Genomic DNA, 20,047 nt, shown 5'->3' with positions numbered 1-20,047 from the left:
ACACTTCTAACCAGGAAGTGTTGGCATCCATCTTGTGCTCGATAGACAAAGGCAAAAGAAAGCAAAAAAACAAACGTGAAGAACACAAAAAGGGGGCAGGGTAGATACACCCTGACACCCTAGGCCTGCCCAGGTGGTCCCACAAGGACAAAAAAGGACCACATTTTTTTTTTAACTTGGTTTGTTTTTCAAAAAATTACCTCACGGGGGGACCAAATCGCGGGGGCATAGTGATAAAGAAGTGTGGGGGGTCCACAATCCCCCCCACACTTCCCCGGGGACTGCCGCCCCCGGGGCAAAGCAACGCAGCCCCTTGGCGCATTTGAGATGTCATCAGTGATGTCACTGACCTTGTCATGAATGATGTAATATGTGACATCATCAGCAGTGGATTGCGGGCGCGCAAAATATAGTTAGTACAACTAAACATGACACAAAATGCAAGAATAAAGAAGCACTAGTCAGAATACAGCTCTCTAGCTTTTTAAAAAGAATCATTACTCACCTTTAAAAATGCTTTGGAAGATATACAACAGTGTCAGTCACAGTCAACAGATATTCTTAAGCAGAATCTCTGAATAATGCTTCTTTCACTTGAGCCTCAGAATAATGGCACATATTCTTTCTCATTTCAGACCCATATTCTTGTACCTAACCAATCAACATTGTTCCCACACAAATTCAAAACCAAACTGTACATTTTAATTGGTTGTACATTTCAAGACTTTGAAACTCACATAACATTCACCCATCCCCCCCAGTGCTCATTCACCCTGTAACCATGGTAACTCCCTCCTAACCCATCACACAAGTTCATCATACTATGTTGCAAAAGAATCCATCAAGGGTGTTTGACCTCTCAATGTACTAGCTAATCAAGTGCAATGTTTGTTTAAATGACTTTTTCTCAACCATTGAAATGACTTTTTACAACAAGAAAGCATGCACCCTAATTTTCAATGGAGATTTTTAAGAAAGCACCAATCATTTCTGGTTTTTCAAGTGCACTGATTCTCAACCACTTTTTTTCATAATCAAACTGCCATTTCATTTCCACAACTCATCTGACTAAAAGCACATCTACCTTCAAGATGCCAAAAGTCTGGTTTGTGGGTCATAGCTATGTCCACTGGAGTTAAAAATACGCAGCTAACAGAGGTATTTACAACCTTGATTTACCAAACGTGGACATTGTATGGATTGGACAGAGAGGATGGAGAAGTCACCAATTGATACCATTGGTAAAATCCTTTATGCATTTACCACACCTTGACCTTATAATTGTGCACTGTGGTGGAAATGACCTAGGCCCTTTGACTGGGGTAGGTCTGGAAATGCTTTTAAAGGACATCTTTGGGCAATTGATGTCACTTTATCCAAAAACTGCCTTGGTGTTTTCTAATATATGCCAAAGGCAAAAATGGAACTGGTCCAACCAATTTTGTCCACAGATTGAGAAAGCAAGGAAACATGTGAATAAATCTGTTTCTGCTATACTCAGAGACTATGGTATGGGTTCCATTTATCACAACAACTTGCATTACAACATGCAAGGCATGTATAGGAGAGATGGTGTGCATTTTACAGACGAGGGGAATAGAGTTTTCCTCTTGAATATAAGACTCTGCATTGGAACCTACTTGTAGGTACAAAAAACACCCACATAACAGCTCTTTTCAGAGCTAACTTACCTCTAAACACTCTACATTATTTTTTTACTCTATTTTTTTACACTGTTTATCCCCGTGGTGCGCTCTGGGTGCGCGTACCGGAGAGCGTACCCGGGAACGCACCCAGCGCTTACCCCGCGAAAAATAAAAAATAAATAGTTTTTGGGTCCTTCTAAGCCTCCCTCAAAAAACCTAGGGGGTCAGGGGGTGTCTACCCTGCCCCCTTTTAATCATTTCCCCCTTTTTTTTACCACAGGTGTCTCGATTTTCCCGAGACAAAAGATGGTGGACTGTCCGGACTGTTAAGAATGTTGACAGACATCATACAGCCAATCAGCTTTCCGCTCGCGCACTCCCGTAGCGCGCCGGGTGCGCTCCCGGGTATGAGTACCGGTGAGCGCGCCTATTGATATATATGTTTTTTTGAAGTTGCCTTTCATAAAAACCACAGGAAAAAATTCAAAAAAATATAGAAAAGGCCCTACTACATACCAGTACCTATCATTTTGCCAACTTTGGTGTAATTCCATTCATCCGTTCAGGCTGTAGGCGTGTCTAAATGTCCTATGAAAAATTGCATGGGGAAAACACATTTGAAAGTATTGAAATTTAGAACCAATCAAAATATTACTTTAGTTCGGAATTTGTGTGTGATGAAGTTTGATTGGTTATGTATATATCTTAAATGAGAGGAAAACACGGCCATTTGTGATACCCCATTCTGAGGTACTTTTGAGAGAAAATTTGGGTGCTACTGCTCAATTGCTGGACTTAGAATAACACAGTACTAATTCTTCTACTTTCAAAAAGGTGAGTTGTTAATTTGTAAGGGGAACTATGTTGTACACTAAGATAATTTGGAAAAAAAATTCCATTAGTTATTTACAGTCCTTCTGTTATAATTATTGTTTAAGATTGGCTTCATCACAGGCAGTGCTTTATATTTCTAGTTCCTGTCTGATACTATACACTGCCCAATTAATTTTAAAGAACTAAATACTTGATTAAGCTACTTTTATGTTATGTATTACTAAAAACGATAATTGAAAGTGATTACTTTTTTCTGCAATTTACAGCAGGAAATTTGAAATTAAAATGGAGGACAGCAAGGAAATTTCTTTTGAAATTACAACAACATATCTTGAAAATGAAAAGGTCATGGATATTGAAAGCACCATTTCATCACAAAGAGAAGAGGACTTAAAAGATGTTTTGAATCAATCTCTAGATGAAGAATTAATTGAATGTTTGGATGAAATAGAATGCCAACAAACATCAATGAACAATTTTCATGAGGAGATTAAATATATGAATGAAGATGAAATACCAGATGAGGATAGGCTACAAGTTCTATTAAATAATGAGAAATCTGAACAATAAATTATTAATTACAAATAAAAAATTAGTTGACATATTATTCATTTATATTTCTAATTTATGAGGTAAAAGCAAAGTGATTGTAGTATAATAAAATACTTATAGTATAGAGTGCAAAATGTTTATGTTACATAGTAAGTTTACTCATATTTACTGCCCTTCTCCCACTGTATTTTTACCAATGTATATTTGACATCTCTTCTTCATCTCCTGCCTCCTTTCTCTCACTATCTGTCTCTGATACACCCTATCGCCGCCATTTTGTGTAGTTTCAGAAAAGAGTGAAATGTAATACTTCAAAACTTGAAGAGAGTAGGGTAGAGTGCCCCTCACCCCAATTCTTTTTTTAAACTATTTTCTTTCACTGTTTTACCCTGTGGTGCGCTCATGGTGCGCGTACCGGAGAGCGACATGAGAACGCACCAGGCGCTTACCCCGCGAAAATGTAAAAAAAAAAAAAAAGGTTTTTCCCCTTCAGGGTCCTTCTAGGCCCCCCTCAGAAAACCTAGGGGGTCAGGGGGTGTCTACTCTGCCCCCTTTTATTTATTTCCCCCTTTCTTTTTCACCTCTTGTGTCTCGATTCTACCGAGACACAAGATGGCAGACTCTCGGACTGTTTAGAATGTTGACAGACACCCGACAGCCAATCAGCTTTCCGCTCGCGCACTCCCATAGCGCGCCGGGTGCGCTCCCCGGTACGCGTACCGGTGAGCGCTCAGAGCGCGCCTATAGATATACATGTGTTTTTGAAGTTAATTTTCGAAAAAAACACTGGAGCAATTTCCACCAAATATAGCAAAGGCACATCTGCGTACCAGTCCCTACAATTTTGCCAAGTTTGGCGTAATTCCATTCAGCGGTTCGGGCTGTAGACTTGTCAGACCGTCCTTTGGAAATTAACATGGGGAAAACACGTTTTGGACCCCCCTTTTTTCTCAGCCCCCACTTCACGAATCCCCCCGAAACTTCCAGGGAAGGAGCGGAGCGGAGCTGGCCAAAGTTTTGGAAAATTACACACAAATTCCTCAATACACTCATACACATATATTCAAATGCAAGTAGTCCTTTGCGGGGGGAGCTCTGTTTAGCTGGTGCACGCAGCGAGACGAGGGCAGGATCTCGCAAAATATTATCCACAAGAAGATAAAACACGCAGCACTCCTCTTGGCTGATAAGATTGATTTATTCAAGCCGTATCTCTCCTGTTCCTACGTGTTTCGAACTCCTAGTTCCTGGTCACGGTAGTTAAACAGAGTCCTTTACTTTCTGCTATATATACTCTCACCCATATTAGCCTATAATGAGGCATTATGGGGGTAGTAGTTCTTCAAATACAATCATACCGATTGCGACTTTTTGTTATATTCGACTGGCTCCACGCAGCGATCCCAATGCCCACTCGGCACTATGAACATTATATCACCTAATTGAGCATGTTAGTTCTGTGCACTATATCAGTTATAGAAAGTTGCACAGTTAATAGTGCTTCAAGCGTTATGTGACAAATTGCCAAGTACCCAGACAATAGTTGTCACGGGTATCGTGCAATTTGTTCCTCATGCTGTTCGATAGACTGAGTGTCATAATAATTAATATATACCTGGCGGAGTGCCCTAGTTCATAGCTCAAATGTGCCACCGGGTGTCCTGCTGGCATACAGCCTATGTAACAAACAAATTACCGTCCCTATTACACAATTTGTTTCTCTTCTACTCAACATCAGTTGTCAATATTAATTGGTACTGCCAGTACAGAATAAGAATCCAATTATCAAATCAAATTCCAATGTTAGTTATAAAAAAAGGGTTATTTGAGGTTCATGAGATACTAATAGTTCTTATTATTTCAGTCTTACAAATGCACATACATCTCCTCATCCCCATTTAATCCATGGGCATTCTTGTTTTGACCCTTATTAGGAGTCTGGATTCCAATCATCTCAGTTTCTGTGTTCAATTACCTCCCCTTTCATGTGGCGGTATGGTGGCTAGTCCAGAAAACTTAATGTCCAGCAATGTCTTTCCCTTGTGCATGCACAAGTGTTTTGTGATGGTATAGGTATGATCACAGTTCTGTATCGCTCTAATATGTTCAAGTAATTGTTTTTTTAAAGGACAGATGGTGCTTCATAAGTATCTTCTTCCACAAAAACATTCTAACATACACTGCATAGGTCAATTCGCAAGAAATGGTTTCTCTAATTTCAAAGACTTTCCCTCTAGGATCATCCAATGATTTAAATTTTTTCCAATATTTCAAGCCTTGCAGGGAGAACAATTATTGAAACCTTTTCGTCCTAATTGTAGCTACGATTCTGTTTTTTTCTCTTCAAAGTGACTATTTACTAAAGAGTCAGATAATGCAGGTGCTTTTCTGTAGGACACTAGACGATGATTTCCAATTTTTCTACCTATGTCAGGTTCCTTTCGTAAGACATTCCAATACTTGTCTAGAATCCTAAAGCTTTCTTTGCTGTAGGTCAATATTAGACGTGGTGGTCTTTCGTTTGACTTCACTTAATCCTTCCCTTTTGTTTTTTTCTTGTCCACCAGGGTCTGTGCTCTCATTTTCTGCCTTGCTTTCTCTTCATCACGTTTTAGATCTGTAAACTTGTATCCTCTTTTTATAAAACGGGACTTGGTTTTCTCAAATTTTCACTCCATCTCTTTTTGTTCTGAGCAGTTTCTTTTCATTCTCAAGAACTCCCCGTAGGGTATACTTCTTTTTAATGATTGGGGATGGAAACTTGACCCATGAAGCAGCCTATTGGTCGCAGTTTCTTTTTCTGTATAAAGTTGTGTGTATTTGGTTGGATTTAATGTAGACCTTGGTGTCCTGGAAGTCTATTTCTCTTGAATTGATGTTATGAGTAAATCTTAATCCCACTTGATTATCTCTGAAAACCGCTAGATATGCCAGAAATACTGCCTCAGTCCCCTTCCATAGGAGAAAGAGGTTGTCAATGAACCGTAGGCAAACGGCTACATTCATTGTGTATTGGTCGTTCCCCTCTCTCCAAGCTATGCTCCTCTCCCACCACCTCATCACAAGATTTGATAGCTTGGAGAGAACGAAACTCCCATCGCGGTTCCACAACTTTGAGAGTAGGCCTTCTTATTAAACAGAAAGATGTTGTTCTTCAAACATAGATCGATCATGTCTATCAACATGTTGGTATGTTGAAGTTCAGTTATAGGTCTTTGTTGACGGAAATATATGATGGCATTTTTTCCCATATCATGATTGATTGAGGTGTACAGCGACACCACGTTGATTCTCACAAGCAGATAGTCATGTTGCCAATGGGTGCCAATTAGTATTCTGAGGAAGTCCCTAGTGTCCTTGATATACAAACTCAGAGTAGGGACAATTGGTGCCAAGAAGACGTCCACATGTGAGGCTACATTTTCATACAGACCCCCACAACTAGATATGATTGGGCGTCCTGGAGGCTTGTTCAGAGCCTTATGAACTTTTGGTAAAAAGTAAATGGTGGGTATCACCGAACTATCCACCATTAAAAAACGTTTTTCTTCTCCAGTTAGGAGGCCTTTCTCAAACCAGATCTCCAATCGATTCTTTAAATCAGTAGTCAAATCATTGATGGGGTTCTTATTCAAAACCTTATAGTTCTTTCCTCACATAGTTGGCGCATTGCTTCATCTACATAGTTTTGTTTATCCATGACAACTATATTTCCGCCTTTATCGGCAGGCTTTATTTCAATTAATTGTTGCATTTCAGTGTATTCAATGTTTCACGTTCCTTCTTCGATAAATTTTCCTTTTTGTCATGGTTTTTGACATTCTTCATTACATCTAGTTCAGCCACCACCAGATGGTAAAAAGTGTCAATTCGATTTCCTGGATGAAGTGCTGGACAAAATTTAGATTGTTTCTTGAATTGAGTTGGAACACATTTGGTCACTTTGACACCCATTTCTTCAAGGATTTGTGTATCTGTTAGTTGTGGTGCATTTACTTAATTTGCTAGCTCATAGGCAGTTCTTAGGCTTGGAGCTTCTGAAATTGAGTAAGTTTCCTGCTGTTCAGATGTTATTATATTGACAATTCTTGATGGTATCCTGGCAAAATATTTCTTTAATTTCAATTTTTTGCTGTATTTATATACATCGATCTTCGTCTCCACAAAGTCTTGATGCTTCTCTGGGCAGAATGTCAAACCTCAATTTAAGAGGCTGCATTCTGCTTCTGTCAAAGTGTATTTTGATAGATTAATGATTCCATTTTATGTCTCCAATGGTTGTTTTACAGGGTTCACTTCCTCATTACTGTTAGATTCCTCAATCGATATCCTCAGTTTCTTTCTAGTGACTCTTCTTGTCTTCCGTCGTTTTCTCTGTTGGAGAATATTCCCCTTCCTCTCGCTCTGGTTCTTCCTGATCCCCGTCCTCTTGTTCTGTTCTTTGGGGTGTTCTGCTCTTGATAGAGCAGCTTCATTTCCTCTAAAAATAGAGAGTTGCCGTGTTCCAGTTGATCTTGATTCCCCTTACTGAAATCTGATTCCTATTCGCTCTGAGTTGTGTTAGGGGATTTGCGTACATTTGCTTTCTTGGTGTCTAGTTGTTGCCTTAAGAACTCAAATCTTTTTGAAATGTAAAGATGATTCCATATTCATAGTCATATTCATCCCTGAAGAACTTACGTTGCTTGCATTCTTGTACCTCATTCTCGTGTGTCAAGATTTCGCTCCATGTCTGCTCTTAGTTTTCGCAGAGTCTCACCATCTTCATTAGATGTCTTAATTTGGGACTCTATTTCTGTTATTTTGAGATGTAAGTCTTCTACATCTTTTCTTGCATATTCAATGATAATGAACATCATATTGCGCGAGCAGTCCATGTTGTTCCTACCACACTCCTTGAGCATCTCTGGTTTTGTAACTGGGTAGGGTGAATATGCGCAGGCCCCTCGGGACCTTCCCTCAATCTACATACTTCTCTAATGTAATTATCTCCCAGCTTCTCGAGATTTCCTTACGCAGCAACCTTTCCAATTGCATAAATAGGTGTTTGATCATTGTGACATTAGTTTTAATTGCTCTTCCTCCATCAGTTGTTTCCTTGGAGGTTGAGGCTCCCTTCTGGAACATGCTTTCTGCTTTTAATGCGCATCTAGCAGCTCTCTCCTCCATATTTCAGATCACAGTTCTTATTAGGACTCAATTCACTACTATGTTTTCTCAAATAAAAAAAAAAGTTTTGCTATTGGATTGCAGGACTCGTACTTTCTTGGACTTGGAGAGTGTTTCTGTCACATGGGGGCTAAATGACTAGCCCAATTACAGTCTTTTTAATCTGCCAAGAGAGGATGTGATTATTATCATCAAAAAAACCACCTGCAGTCAAGTGGCTGTGTAGGTGGGCTTCCTCGCTACAGCACAGGCGATCTTAACCCCAAAGAAATACTGAGAACGCTCTTACCTAGGAGACTCTGTTTAACTACCCTGACCAGGAACAAGGAATTTGAAACGCGTAGGAACAGAAGAGATACGGCTTGAATAAATCAATCTTCTCAGCCAAGAGGAGTGCTGTGGGTTTCATCTTATTGTGGAATATATATATATGTATATATTCTGTATATGTATATATATATATATATATATATATATATATATATATATATTACATATGTATCCGGATATTAAGTACTGTATTGAAACAGATATTTTTAGAGCTGGCTAAAAATTGCCTTGGTTGCCCGTTCATGCGCCTTTAAATGATTAATTCAACAACTGTGTTGCATATTTCAATGATTTAAGGAGCAACCAATCAAAGATGTTGTTGTTACTGCACTAGCACTTTAAATTCACGCAACTCTTTCGGTGCACCATGTGACCAAGCCCTCTGTGTAGGGCGAAACGTTATCCTGCCGTGGTGTGCTGTTTAATAAAAAACTCACCAGCACTCTGGGTCTTCCGTGTTCTTGCTCGTTTGTCAGCCGAGGATTGATGGCGTGGCGTGGTAGCAGGAGTACAAGTGCGGAAATATATATATATATATATATATATATATATATATATATATATATATATTAGTTTACATTCTGTAGCAGTTCCTCCAGAAAGGCCAACCATACAACACTAAATAGCATGGAAATGCATCAACACAATAGAACCCATGCTTGTTCCAACAAAAGCCCTGGCATGACAGCATTTAACAATGAATAACAAGATGGTGTGTCCTAAAATATCATCTTAACAGTCAAATGTTGAATTGCAAAAGGTTCCTCAATATCTTTGTTAAAGATTTACTTGATGCCAATGACTATATTACAAATTTCTTTCAGACTGGGAGGTATGCCTTAGCAGTCAAAGACAAAACACACCCATCAGTTAGCAGAGAAAGATAATATTTATTGGAATCGAAGTAGGCATGTTTATGGCATTGTTCCTTTCACGGAGAGCAGAATCGGCCACAGAACAGGAGGTTGCAGGTCTTATTGTGTCTGATAAAAAACAGGAAAGGATGGTCTACCATGAAACTTAGCTCACTTAATCGATAACACGTCAGATGGAGGGCAGCTGCAGTTGCAGCAGCAGCTTCTGTGCCTTCCTCGTTCACATCCACAAATGCCTTGTGAACCACCTTGGACAGGACCAGCTCTTTGTTATCTGACATTCCAGAGAAATCAGAATTAACTACATCAAATGCATTCCTCATTCCCAAACTTTTGAGGGATGATTTCAGATCATAATTCTCCTCCAGCTTAAACCGGGGTAAATATAGCTTCACCTCATCAGTCCTCATCCTTTCTGGGTTTGTCCAATCTGCAAATTTCTCATAGGTAAGTTGCTGTTCAAGCTGAAAAAAAGACAAGAACTGATTTCAAAAGAGCATAAATTGCTTAGTCAAACCATTCTACTGATTTAACAACTTTATATTTTGTTCTACATACTAACGTTTTCAATAACATGTAGACGCAAAAATGCAAAAGCTCTTACTTTGTAACACAGGTGTATTAGCCAAAAAAATCCCATAAAATGACAAAAAGAAGTATGACATAGGATGAGAATATTTAAATCAGAACTACCTACATTAACAAAAGCAGATTAAAAGCCAGATTTATTTAAATATGTCACATAGCTAGCAGCCTGTATGTACTAGAAACAAATACTCTAAATATGTGTTGTTCATCCTCATAAAATACAACATACACTGATTGCCTTGAGAAAACATGAGGCGTCCAAGATTTGATCAAACCAGTGCAAACAGTACTACAAGACAACACATTTATATCAAAATGTGTATTATCTTCTAAGCCCTCGAGGCCTAAGCTTCTACTTCCATCATACGCTGTGTGAGAAGATACCATCTTTGTCATTTTCTTCATTCATCCACCTCTAACCCCAAGAGCTACGAAAATTCATCAAAAACAGAATTAGTGGACACAGCTTCGCAGAATACTCAGCCAAGCTATGGCAGACTCTTCCAGCAGCATTCCAACATGAATCTACCGTCCTTTAATTTAAATGTTATGTAAAAAACTGGCTGTTTTATTTTTTTTTGCAAGCTTGTCTATCATCTCCGATACTGCAAGCACTGCCTGCTCTTACATGTCCCGCACCAAGAATCCAGAAGTGAACATATACTTTAAGAACAATAAAAATATGTCCTTAACAAGGACTAGTTAATCAGGGTAGCTAGTTTAAGGCTTTCTTTATGAATGGTGTGGGATGGGTTCCACACAAATAGGATCTACAGGTCCGGCTCTAGCAATGGTGGCGTGCGGTGCGCCAATCTTTGGTGACTCCTCCCAATGACCTCCTTCTCCACTGATCCCCTCGTTACCGCCCTCCAGCAGTGCCCGTCATCTCTCCATAGCCCCTCTCCTATATGTATATAATTTGTTTATATAGCACTACTCACACCAATGTATGGTGTGAGAGCACTTTACATCACACACACACATTATACAGAGACAATGAATCATATGTGTGTTAATCAGTGTATAGGAAATGTTACTTGGGACAATGGGGAAAAGAAAGTGTTGGAATCACACATCATTCTTACTAGAAGGCAGTATATTTTAAGAGAGCTTGGTCTGGAGAAGCACAAATTCAGGATTTAAAACTTAGCACAGGTTGGCTTTAATAATAAGAGTTTATTTCTACCCAAAGAAAAAGCATAATGTTTAACCTATACTTTGCCGTTTGCATGCAGCTGTTTGAAGATAGTTCATAGCTCACTGTGCTATATTAGGATTATAATTTATGAACTACAAGTAACAAAAGGGTCCTTGTGACAAAGGCAGTAAACAACTGAGCTATCCACATAAAATACAGTTCTGTGATGTGCATAGAACACGTTATTTGTAGCAGGCATACTAACCCCCTGTGCAGCTTTGTTTATAAATCAAAACTCCCACTAGAAAAAAACACCGATATATCCCCAGCAGTTATCTTGACACTTATTGTTGCCTGAAAATTGCTGGACACACAACAAAGCTGCAGCTGGTACCTCTAAACCCATAAAAGATATCAAAACACAGCGCTCTTAAAGCTCCCCGCACTGTGCGATGGCATTGGTTGCACGGCCTGGAGTATCTACTAGACTATGGCAGAGAAAAACGTCAAAAATAAATGTCTTTATGCAAATTGCAAGAAAAATACTTTTGTTGTAAAACCGTATGCATGGGTCTCATAGAATGAAGGGTCTGGGAACAGCGCAGTGCACATACAAGGTAAATGAGTGGGGTCGGTACATAAAATGTTTGGCGATTCAGAGCCTGCCAGGAACTCTAGGTTGAAGAAGTTATGTTTTATGGAGCAGTATTCCTGCCCTAATCAGGCAAGAAAACATTATTGAGCAGTATCCTGTCCTAATCCGGCAATAAATTAAACAATAGACAACAGGGGATTGGGAAGTAAACTTTCAGATGACCAGGTTCTGGGCTTCGTGATTTGCCATGGAGATGTTGCTGGAAGTCTCTACTCTTATGCTCTCGTGCAAGACAGACGAGAAATAAATGTGAATTTTCCTTGGAGATGTAAGCGTCCTTTTATGAACATGTTAATTGGGGGTTTAACTAGGAAATGGCAGTGGCAAAAACCATCCTTTTTTTGGGAAAGTTATTTTCTGAAGATGGTTCTGGGCTAAGAGGTGGATGAAATGAGCCACATTTTATTGGGAGTAGTCAAGCCAAGAAAAACACAGGAAGTTTTCAGTGCAGATAGAGCAAATGAATATGTGCCCTATCTGCGACCCCAGGTTCTCCAAGGTATGCTGCATCAGAATGTACTTTGAATAATTCGAATTGTATTTAAAGATGTAAAAGTTGTATGTCAGAAGGTGCTTGCATGGTAAAACTCCTTTGTGCTTCCAACTAGTCCTTATCGCAGTTCCAGTTTGGTACTTTTAACTAAAAAGAACTTCTACAAGTACTTTGCATCAGATATGGATTGATGTAGGTTTGCATTACCCTAAAAAATGTTTTAAATGTTTTCATAATAACACTTCAATACAAAATTCCTACATTGCCTGGAATGGCCAAAGGGTGTTCTTTCCAAGAACATACCTTGTAAGTATTATACTATGTGCTTTATAATTCTATTATAATACTATTACATGTGAAATGTTCCTGTAAAGGAGATGAGATTGTGAGTGTGTTTACACCTGTTGCAGACTTTGTTGTAGAAGAGGCCTTGTGAGGTCACAAAAATGAGCATGTGCTGCTTGTGGGGAAAGGACTGGAAAATGTAACACGCTGATCAGTTTGCCATGATAAATTCTTTGTTAAAAAACTGGGAACCCGTTGATATGATATGCATTAAATTGCCTTTTTAGACCTAAAAACACCAGTGGGTGCAAATCTTCCTACCATTTTAAGAACTTCGACAACAAAGTAGGTTTTAGTAGTAGGATGAAGATTTGTAGATCACAGAAATGATTTGGGTAGGCCATAAATATATTAACTTATTGCGACTTTATGGAATAAGGATTGTTATAATTAGTGCATTATGATTTAAAAAGTTGTGAATTTTTTTTAAATGCATTTTTCTGAGATTATTTAAAACCATGTCAATGGAATAAATACAAGATCCCTCCAACAGTAACAATTGAGAAACAAGTATACACATAAATTAAAAGAATAAAGAGGCAGGAAACCTAGACCTGTACTCATTAAAGAAAGAAAAATATATGTTATTTGGAGGGCATGGAAAAAGAGCTTATTGCAAAAAAAAAAAAAAAAAAAAAAAAAAGAATTAAAACCCAGTATGCGATTCTTAGCCCTGGACCTCAATGAAAAAGTGTGGAATGTATTAGTCACAGGGCTTGGAAGGAAATCTAACAAGCATTGGTAAATGCATTAGGTTTCGCCCATGTGATTAATAAGCTGATTTTTGTTGTAAGTTGTAGCTTGCTGATTAGTTTTACAATATAAGTTACAGAAAGTCTGTTAAAGTGGTATGACTGGTTTATGTACAAAAAGACAATATATTGTGCTGTTACTAGTGGTATAGTGGGGATAAGTAATAGCAAAATTTAGAAAAATGAAATTAAAAAGGGATATAATGGAATTAATTGCTATAATAGAAATATTATGTGTTTAGAGGTGTTCTGACAAATGTTGGGCCTGGTGCCACTGTACCGGCTGCACCATTCAAATTATGCTCTTATTACATGTAAGGTAACTGCACTTGTGACTGCCTGTTTAGTAGTAAAATATTGCAATATTTGGTGTTTGGAGGGGTTCTTAGAGCTTAGGGTCCTGGAGTCCCTGCACCTACAGCACCATTGAAATCATGATCCTAGTGCCTGCAAGGTAACTACACTTGTGACTGCTTATTTAGCAGTTGAATATAGCAATATTTGGTGTTTAGAGGAGTTCTGACAACTTTTGGGCCCGATGCTACTGCACCTACAGCACCATTGAATTCATGGTCCTAGTGCCTGCTAGATACTGCACCTGTGACTGCCTGTTTAGTAGTAATAGTTAGCAATATTCTGTGTTTAGTGGGGTTCCAATCGCTTTCGGCCCAGGTAGCACTGCACCTGCTGTACCATTCAAATCAAGCCTCTTAACTGCAAGATAACTGCAACTGTATCTGCCTGTATAGTAGTAAATTAAAGCAATATTGGGTGTTTCGAGGAGGTCATGACAAATTCTGGGCCCAGTGCCACTTCACCATTCAAATCATAACCCTGTTATCTGTAAGGTAACTGCACTTGTGACTACCTGTTTAGTAGTAAAATATAGCAATATTAGGTGTTTAGTGGGGTGTCTAGAGCTTTTGGTCCTCGTGTTACTCCACCTGCAACACCATTCAAATCATGACCCTATTGGTTGCTAGATAAATGCACTTGTGACTGTCTTGTTTAGTACTAAAATTTTGCAATAATATGGGTTTAATGGGGTCCCTGGAGCTTTCCGCTCACGTGCCCCTGCACCTGCTGCACCAGTCCCTTTTAACTGCAAGATAACTGCAATTGAGACTGCCTGTTTAGTAGTCAAATATAGAAATATTTGGCGTTTAGTGAAGTAATGACAACTTTTGGTCCCAGTGCCACTGCACCTGCTGCACCATTTAAATCAAGCCCCTTTCAACTACAAGGTGACTGTACTTGTGACTGCCTGTTTAGCAGTAAAATATAGCAATATTAGGTGTTTAGAGGGGGTCTGACCACTTTTAGGCCAAGCGCCACTGCGCCTGTTGCACCATTCAAATGACCCCGTTGTCTGCAAGGTAGCTGCGCTTGTGCCTGCCTGTTTAGTAGTAAAACATAGCATAGCTCTTGTATATTAACTTTATTTTTAACGTGCAATGTTTATTACAACATTTAGAATTTGATCATAATGACCAAATGGATAAAGTTGAAAAAAACATTTGGATAATGCATAGAAAGTGCAAAGAAAAGTACTGAGGCATGATCAAGAAATGCCACAAATGTTCTAAGGCTAAACCATCTGCTATACAGAACTAAGGGCCTGATTACGATGTCGTTTAGAAGGACTCCAAATCAGATTTTGCTTTCCTGGATCCGATTCATAGCCCTTGTTTCTGACCGAATCGTACACAGGTCCGAACCACCAAGTACGATGAGAAGATTGCGTACGCGACCAAATCGTTTTGGAACCCGAACCGGTCCATAGGACTTATTTGTAGCTGGAGCCGAATTCCAACCTAGCGAGTACGATGCGCGATTTGGACAACCGCTTTGCCTCGGTCTCAGCGAGATGAAACAGCTGTCTGAATCATACTTTGGGATGGGGGCCACAGCAAGCCCCCTGACCCGGGGCCCTCTGAATCGGTCACGAGGTTGTGCCTGTGGGTCCCCTTGATCTAGGCATGCACAGTGTGGCGGGCAGCAAGGGATCCCCGCCACAGGATATATGCTTTTCCCCACCCACCCCTTTACTGCTATGGGAGCCTGTGTACGCATCTGTACACAGGCTCCGAGCGAACCGAGTACGTAAGCATATAGCTGCATCGTACTCGCTCGGACTCCCGGAGCACGTTTCGCTCGGAAAGCCCTCCGGATCAGAGTCGTACGGAGGGCTTACCTCGCGAGATCGTAATCGTTCAATTCCCTCACTGTCATAACTCACGCCGTATATAAAAAAAAACATGTGATAATCGTTCTGCATGGTACAGAAGCAGAATAACTTATACACTGTCCAAATAATACCAACTATCGTTGCAGACAGCACGTACTGCCAAATCGATTGCACAGCTTCGTAGTGCCTGGGATCTCTCTAGTTGGTATGTTATTGTAATCCCCAGAGCTGCTATAAAATGACTTGCTGAGTAATGCTAATTTGACATGTTGCGCCAATGATTGTCAACAATCTGTGCTGCATACAGTGACTACATTTTCAGGGGAAAAGAACGGGATAGCCATTGACATAGAAATAGAAATTAATGGTACTGGTCAGTGCAGTGTCAACATTTATTCCTATTTCTATGTAAGTGGATATGCCGATAGATATATCGCCAATGAAGTATTTAATTTTCATGCTGTAGAAACACATCTCTGTAGCATGAAAATGAAAGCCTTCCTCCGCTAAACTGGGGTGTGTTGCAAGGGGTGCTTTGTGATTTTGGCCTGAGGTGATGGTCTCTGAAGGGGTTGATTCACCCCTCATTAAATCATACTGTGCTGCCTGAATTAAGTCAGGAAGCACAGTAGGAGGCACTTTTAAACAAAACTCTGTTCCCTGGTGTCATGAGAGGGCTGGTGTGAACGTGAGCCTCCAGACCACAGTGACAAATGTGCGTGCTCACCCGATCAACTCTCAAAACTGGGTCATTTATCTATTTTTGTAATAAGTGTCGGAACGCCAGGACAATCATTTTAAAAAAACGGGAATATCCAGGCAAATCTGAGACATCTTCTGGAACAGAGGGAAGAAGGGTTACATGTGTCATCATATAGAATGATGGATATTTTGGTACGAAACTCTGAATGTAAAGTAAAAAAAGATCAGAGATGACAAAATTATTGACACTAATCTGTCGGATGCTATACAAAAAAAATGTCATTCTTAAGAAAGAGCTAGCCAATTATCAAGTCTATTTTAAAGGCAAGACACAGCAAAAGATACAAAGAGATCAGAATGATTATGAAAGGGGACGCATCTTTACTATCGCTAGGAAGTATGCTGATATCATTGGGAAATCTATATCTGTTGCCTCAAGTGAGACGAGGGCCCCCAAGTATATCTACTAGCAGCACTTCCATTTCTTCTATCGAAAGTGACCCAGGTGAAGGCCCTAGTACAGACATGACAAATCCCGACCCACCTTCAGTTTTGTTACGGGAGGTACAACGGTACCGTTTGGGAAACAAAAAGAAAACCTTTGGCGAAGAACAAGGAGGGGTGGCAAAAAACACGTGGGTAGGCATAAAATCAAGAATGGATAACAAACAGGATATGAAGTAGATGAGGGTATGCACCACCATGTGGACAGCATAGGTTATGAGTATGACTAATACAGTGAATGTTGTGAATGTGTCCTCTAGAACTTTGAACAAACAAGAGACAATGGTCCTTTGTAAAGGACTACATTTTTGTCTAACCGAATAACCAGTTTTTGAAAATGTAAATCTGGACTTATTTAAGTTTGTAGGCAAATTAATAAACAATTTTTCTGAACATCCATCTGTCATCCAACTATTACTGTACCACGTGACTCTGAATTTACATTAATGTGTTGCACTTGATTTCTACCTTGCATGATGAAGAGTCTTTGGCAGATTTAGTTGAATATGCACGTAATCTAGAGGTAGCACAGGATGTGCGGTTTGATAGTGGGTTGCGGAGCACCTCCAAATTCATTCTCCCAAGTGACACTAAGTCTGTGATTGATGAGTTTGCATCCAGGGTTACTCAGGATTTGTACCGTCTGAAAGACAGTCATGTCAACAATAAGAAATGTTTACACCATCCAAACATTAGCAGAGAAGAGAGACATTTTCTCCAGTCTATATGAGATGATACTAGTTTGGTAATCTGCAAAGCGGATAAAGGCGGCAATATTGTGCTGATGAATTACTCTGATTATGCAGCAGAAATTGACCGCCAATTAGCCCAGACCGACTGTTATGCCAAATTGAACTCCAACTCTACTATGACAAATGAGAATAACATCAATGCTAGACTAATGGAATGGCAGGAGTCTTGCCGTATCATCAAACTTGAATATAAATATCTGTATGCACAAAATACATCCCTGTATCTACGTACTAGCCCTGAAGAAGTCCGCATGAGGATGAAACGCATTGGCGATCTTGAATTTCAAGAATTTTAAAAAAGAATAAAGAATTTACTCACCTACAATCAAAATCTATCAGTGTTTTTGGGAAGATCTTGACATATTGTTTGTTTTATTGTAATTGTGTATAAGTAAGCTCCATCCATACATAATTTACATACTTGAGTGCTGGGCCACCCTCAATCTGGCCACCCTAGTGCATCAGTGTCACATACACGTCTTTACTAATGTCTAGATCTGCTCGTAGGCATACAATTGCCATGCCCAGCATTGCTGATGTAATATCCGCATTTGTCGCTGTTTATAAGCACTGTTGATGGGGTCTCACATATACACAAGACTTCGTATCAGTATGTCATTGTGATAACAGCACTCCAATGAAGGTATTGGATAATTCAGTACCATTCAATATTAATCTCTGCTTATGAATACTGAATAATCAATGTAGAAAAGCTTCCAGAAAATGCAAAAAACAGAACAATTGGATATGCAGGGCTACACGGTTTCTATGTTAGTAGTTCCCACTTTTGAGCTTGTATTCACCCCAATGAGTGTTCACAGTTAAAGGTTTGTGCTAAAATTAAAATGTCTTTGTGTGGTTTACTTATGACTGAGCACTGGACAGTGTTCCCGAGAAGCAGCCAGTACCAGTTAACAGTGCTGGCTTAAGATTAATTGAATAGCATTGCAATTATGTTGCTAATTATTTTGATATGCCACAACATTTTCTGAAAAAGTTGCTCTTTAAATGACATCATTCAGCAATAAGACAGTTTTGCTAGTATGTCTTTGCTGTTCATGAACCATGACGTGAATATCAATGGGAAATAGAGCACTTTTCAATTACTTTGAGGAAAGATTCTGTGAAGCTGAACATGTTCTCTTGAGCACAAACAAATCTATGAAACTGAATTGGTGTGCCACTCTTTGCCTTGCTGCGCTGTTCATGAGGCAGCAGGAACTGTGATTTATGTTGGACAGAGGCCATGGACTATCACAGGCACCGGCAACGCCAGGCCGTACAACAGCGCAACCTCGGTTACTACATTGGAAGAGGCACAGTGATCTTTGTTGCCAACATCCGGATATCTGAGTTTTCACAACGCAAAGCTCCACCCCACTTTCAATGAAGGAGGAAGTTATGGTGCCGCTGCTGATTACCCAGATGAGACACAAAAGTAGTCCATGAATACTTTGGTCATTTGGTAGCATAAGTCAGCTATTTGGTGGGAGTTTTAACATCTACAAGATCAAGCTCACATTTTAAAAACAAGTACTGTCCTTTTATGTTGTATTTTAATTTGTAAAGTGTCTAGGCAGCTCTGGCACAGCTTCCAAATGCAGCTGCTCAGGAGAATTGAAAAAAGTGTCTATAACAATGATGTATAGTCACACCTGTATTTTAATATGCTGACACAATAAAAGAGCGATTAGATTGTAAATGCTTGCGTTACAAGATATGGCTTGACTGCCACCCTGACATTTCCCGGTTAGATACTTCAGCTAGGTATGGTTCCTGTGCATTCCAATGGAGAAAGGCATATGGGGAAATAGATGAATCACAAAATATTAGCCTCAGATAAGTATAGCTAGATATTTGGAAACTAGTGCTTGTTAACAGTTGTCTTGTAAGACTTTAATTGGTAACACAAAGTACAAAGTAGTTTATTGTGTTGATTATTTAAAATCTTACAATATTACATATCTGAAAGAAAAACAATAAAAGCTATATTCGTGTATAAGAACATTTAAAATATCATTGCATCGGCTTTCTAGTCCGTTAAATATCTAAAATAGTTACAACTCCTAGTTTCCTTTTAACCATCATTAGAAACTTTACAAACGTAGCATTTAAAATAATATAATTCGCGTGCAAGCACTTAATCAGGGCCGCCTGCATGTCCTTATGCCTCGTGCCTTGAAAGGAAATTAAAGCAATGTTTTTCTCTCCTGCAAAAGTTCAGGGCAAGTGCACAGAAGATGAAGAATATCCTCCTCACCACTATTGCACAGTCTACATTCTGTTTGGGTTACCGATCTCTCCCAAGGTGAAAGGCGACACAGGTCTGGCATTATTCCAAATCTGGCTTTAAGGAGCACCTGTTTGTTTTTTTCCGTCCAGGGCGTTACCAGATATTGTTGAATTTCCTTCTTTTTATAACAGTTTATTATCGCCTAAGCGTGTTTTCTCTTAGTAAGGATAACTTTATCGTTTAGAATAGATAGGTGGTTTGCAGTTTTATTAATTATTTTCTTAAACGATG

The 20,047-nt window shown here is 39.4% G+C and overlaps 1 protein-coding gene across 1 annotated transcript in view; it reads right to left on the bottom strand.

Moving 5' to 3' along the window:
- Positions 1-9,401: 9,401 nt before the first annotated feature.
- The window catches only part of LOC144829159 (leukocyte elastase inhibitor-like), a 415,450-nt gene continuing 404,804 nt past the window's right edge, over positions 9,402-20,047 (bottom strand). The window contains exon 10 of the mRNA XM_078688016.1: positions 9,402-9,870. Within this exon, the coding sequence (XP_078544142.1) occupies positions 9,463-9,870 (408 nt within the window). The 3' untranslated portion in view covers positions 9,402-9,462. The remainder of the gene's footprint in view (positions 9,871-20,047) is intronic.

Source organism: Lissotriton helveticus, chromosome 4_1 (assembly GCF_964261635.1).
Source record: "Lissotriton helveticus chromosome 4_1, aLisHel1.1, whole genome shotgun sequence".
Lineage (NCBI taxonomy): Eukaryota > Metazoa > Chordata > Amphibia > Caudata > Salamandridae > Lissotriton > Lissotriton helveticus.
Note: the sequence above shows the minus strand (reverse complement) of the source record. Positions and strands in the feature narration are given on the sequence as shown.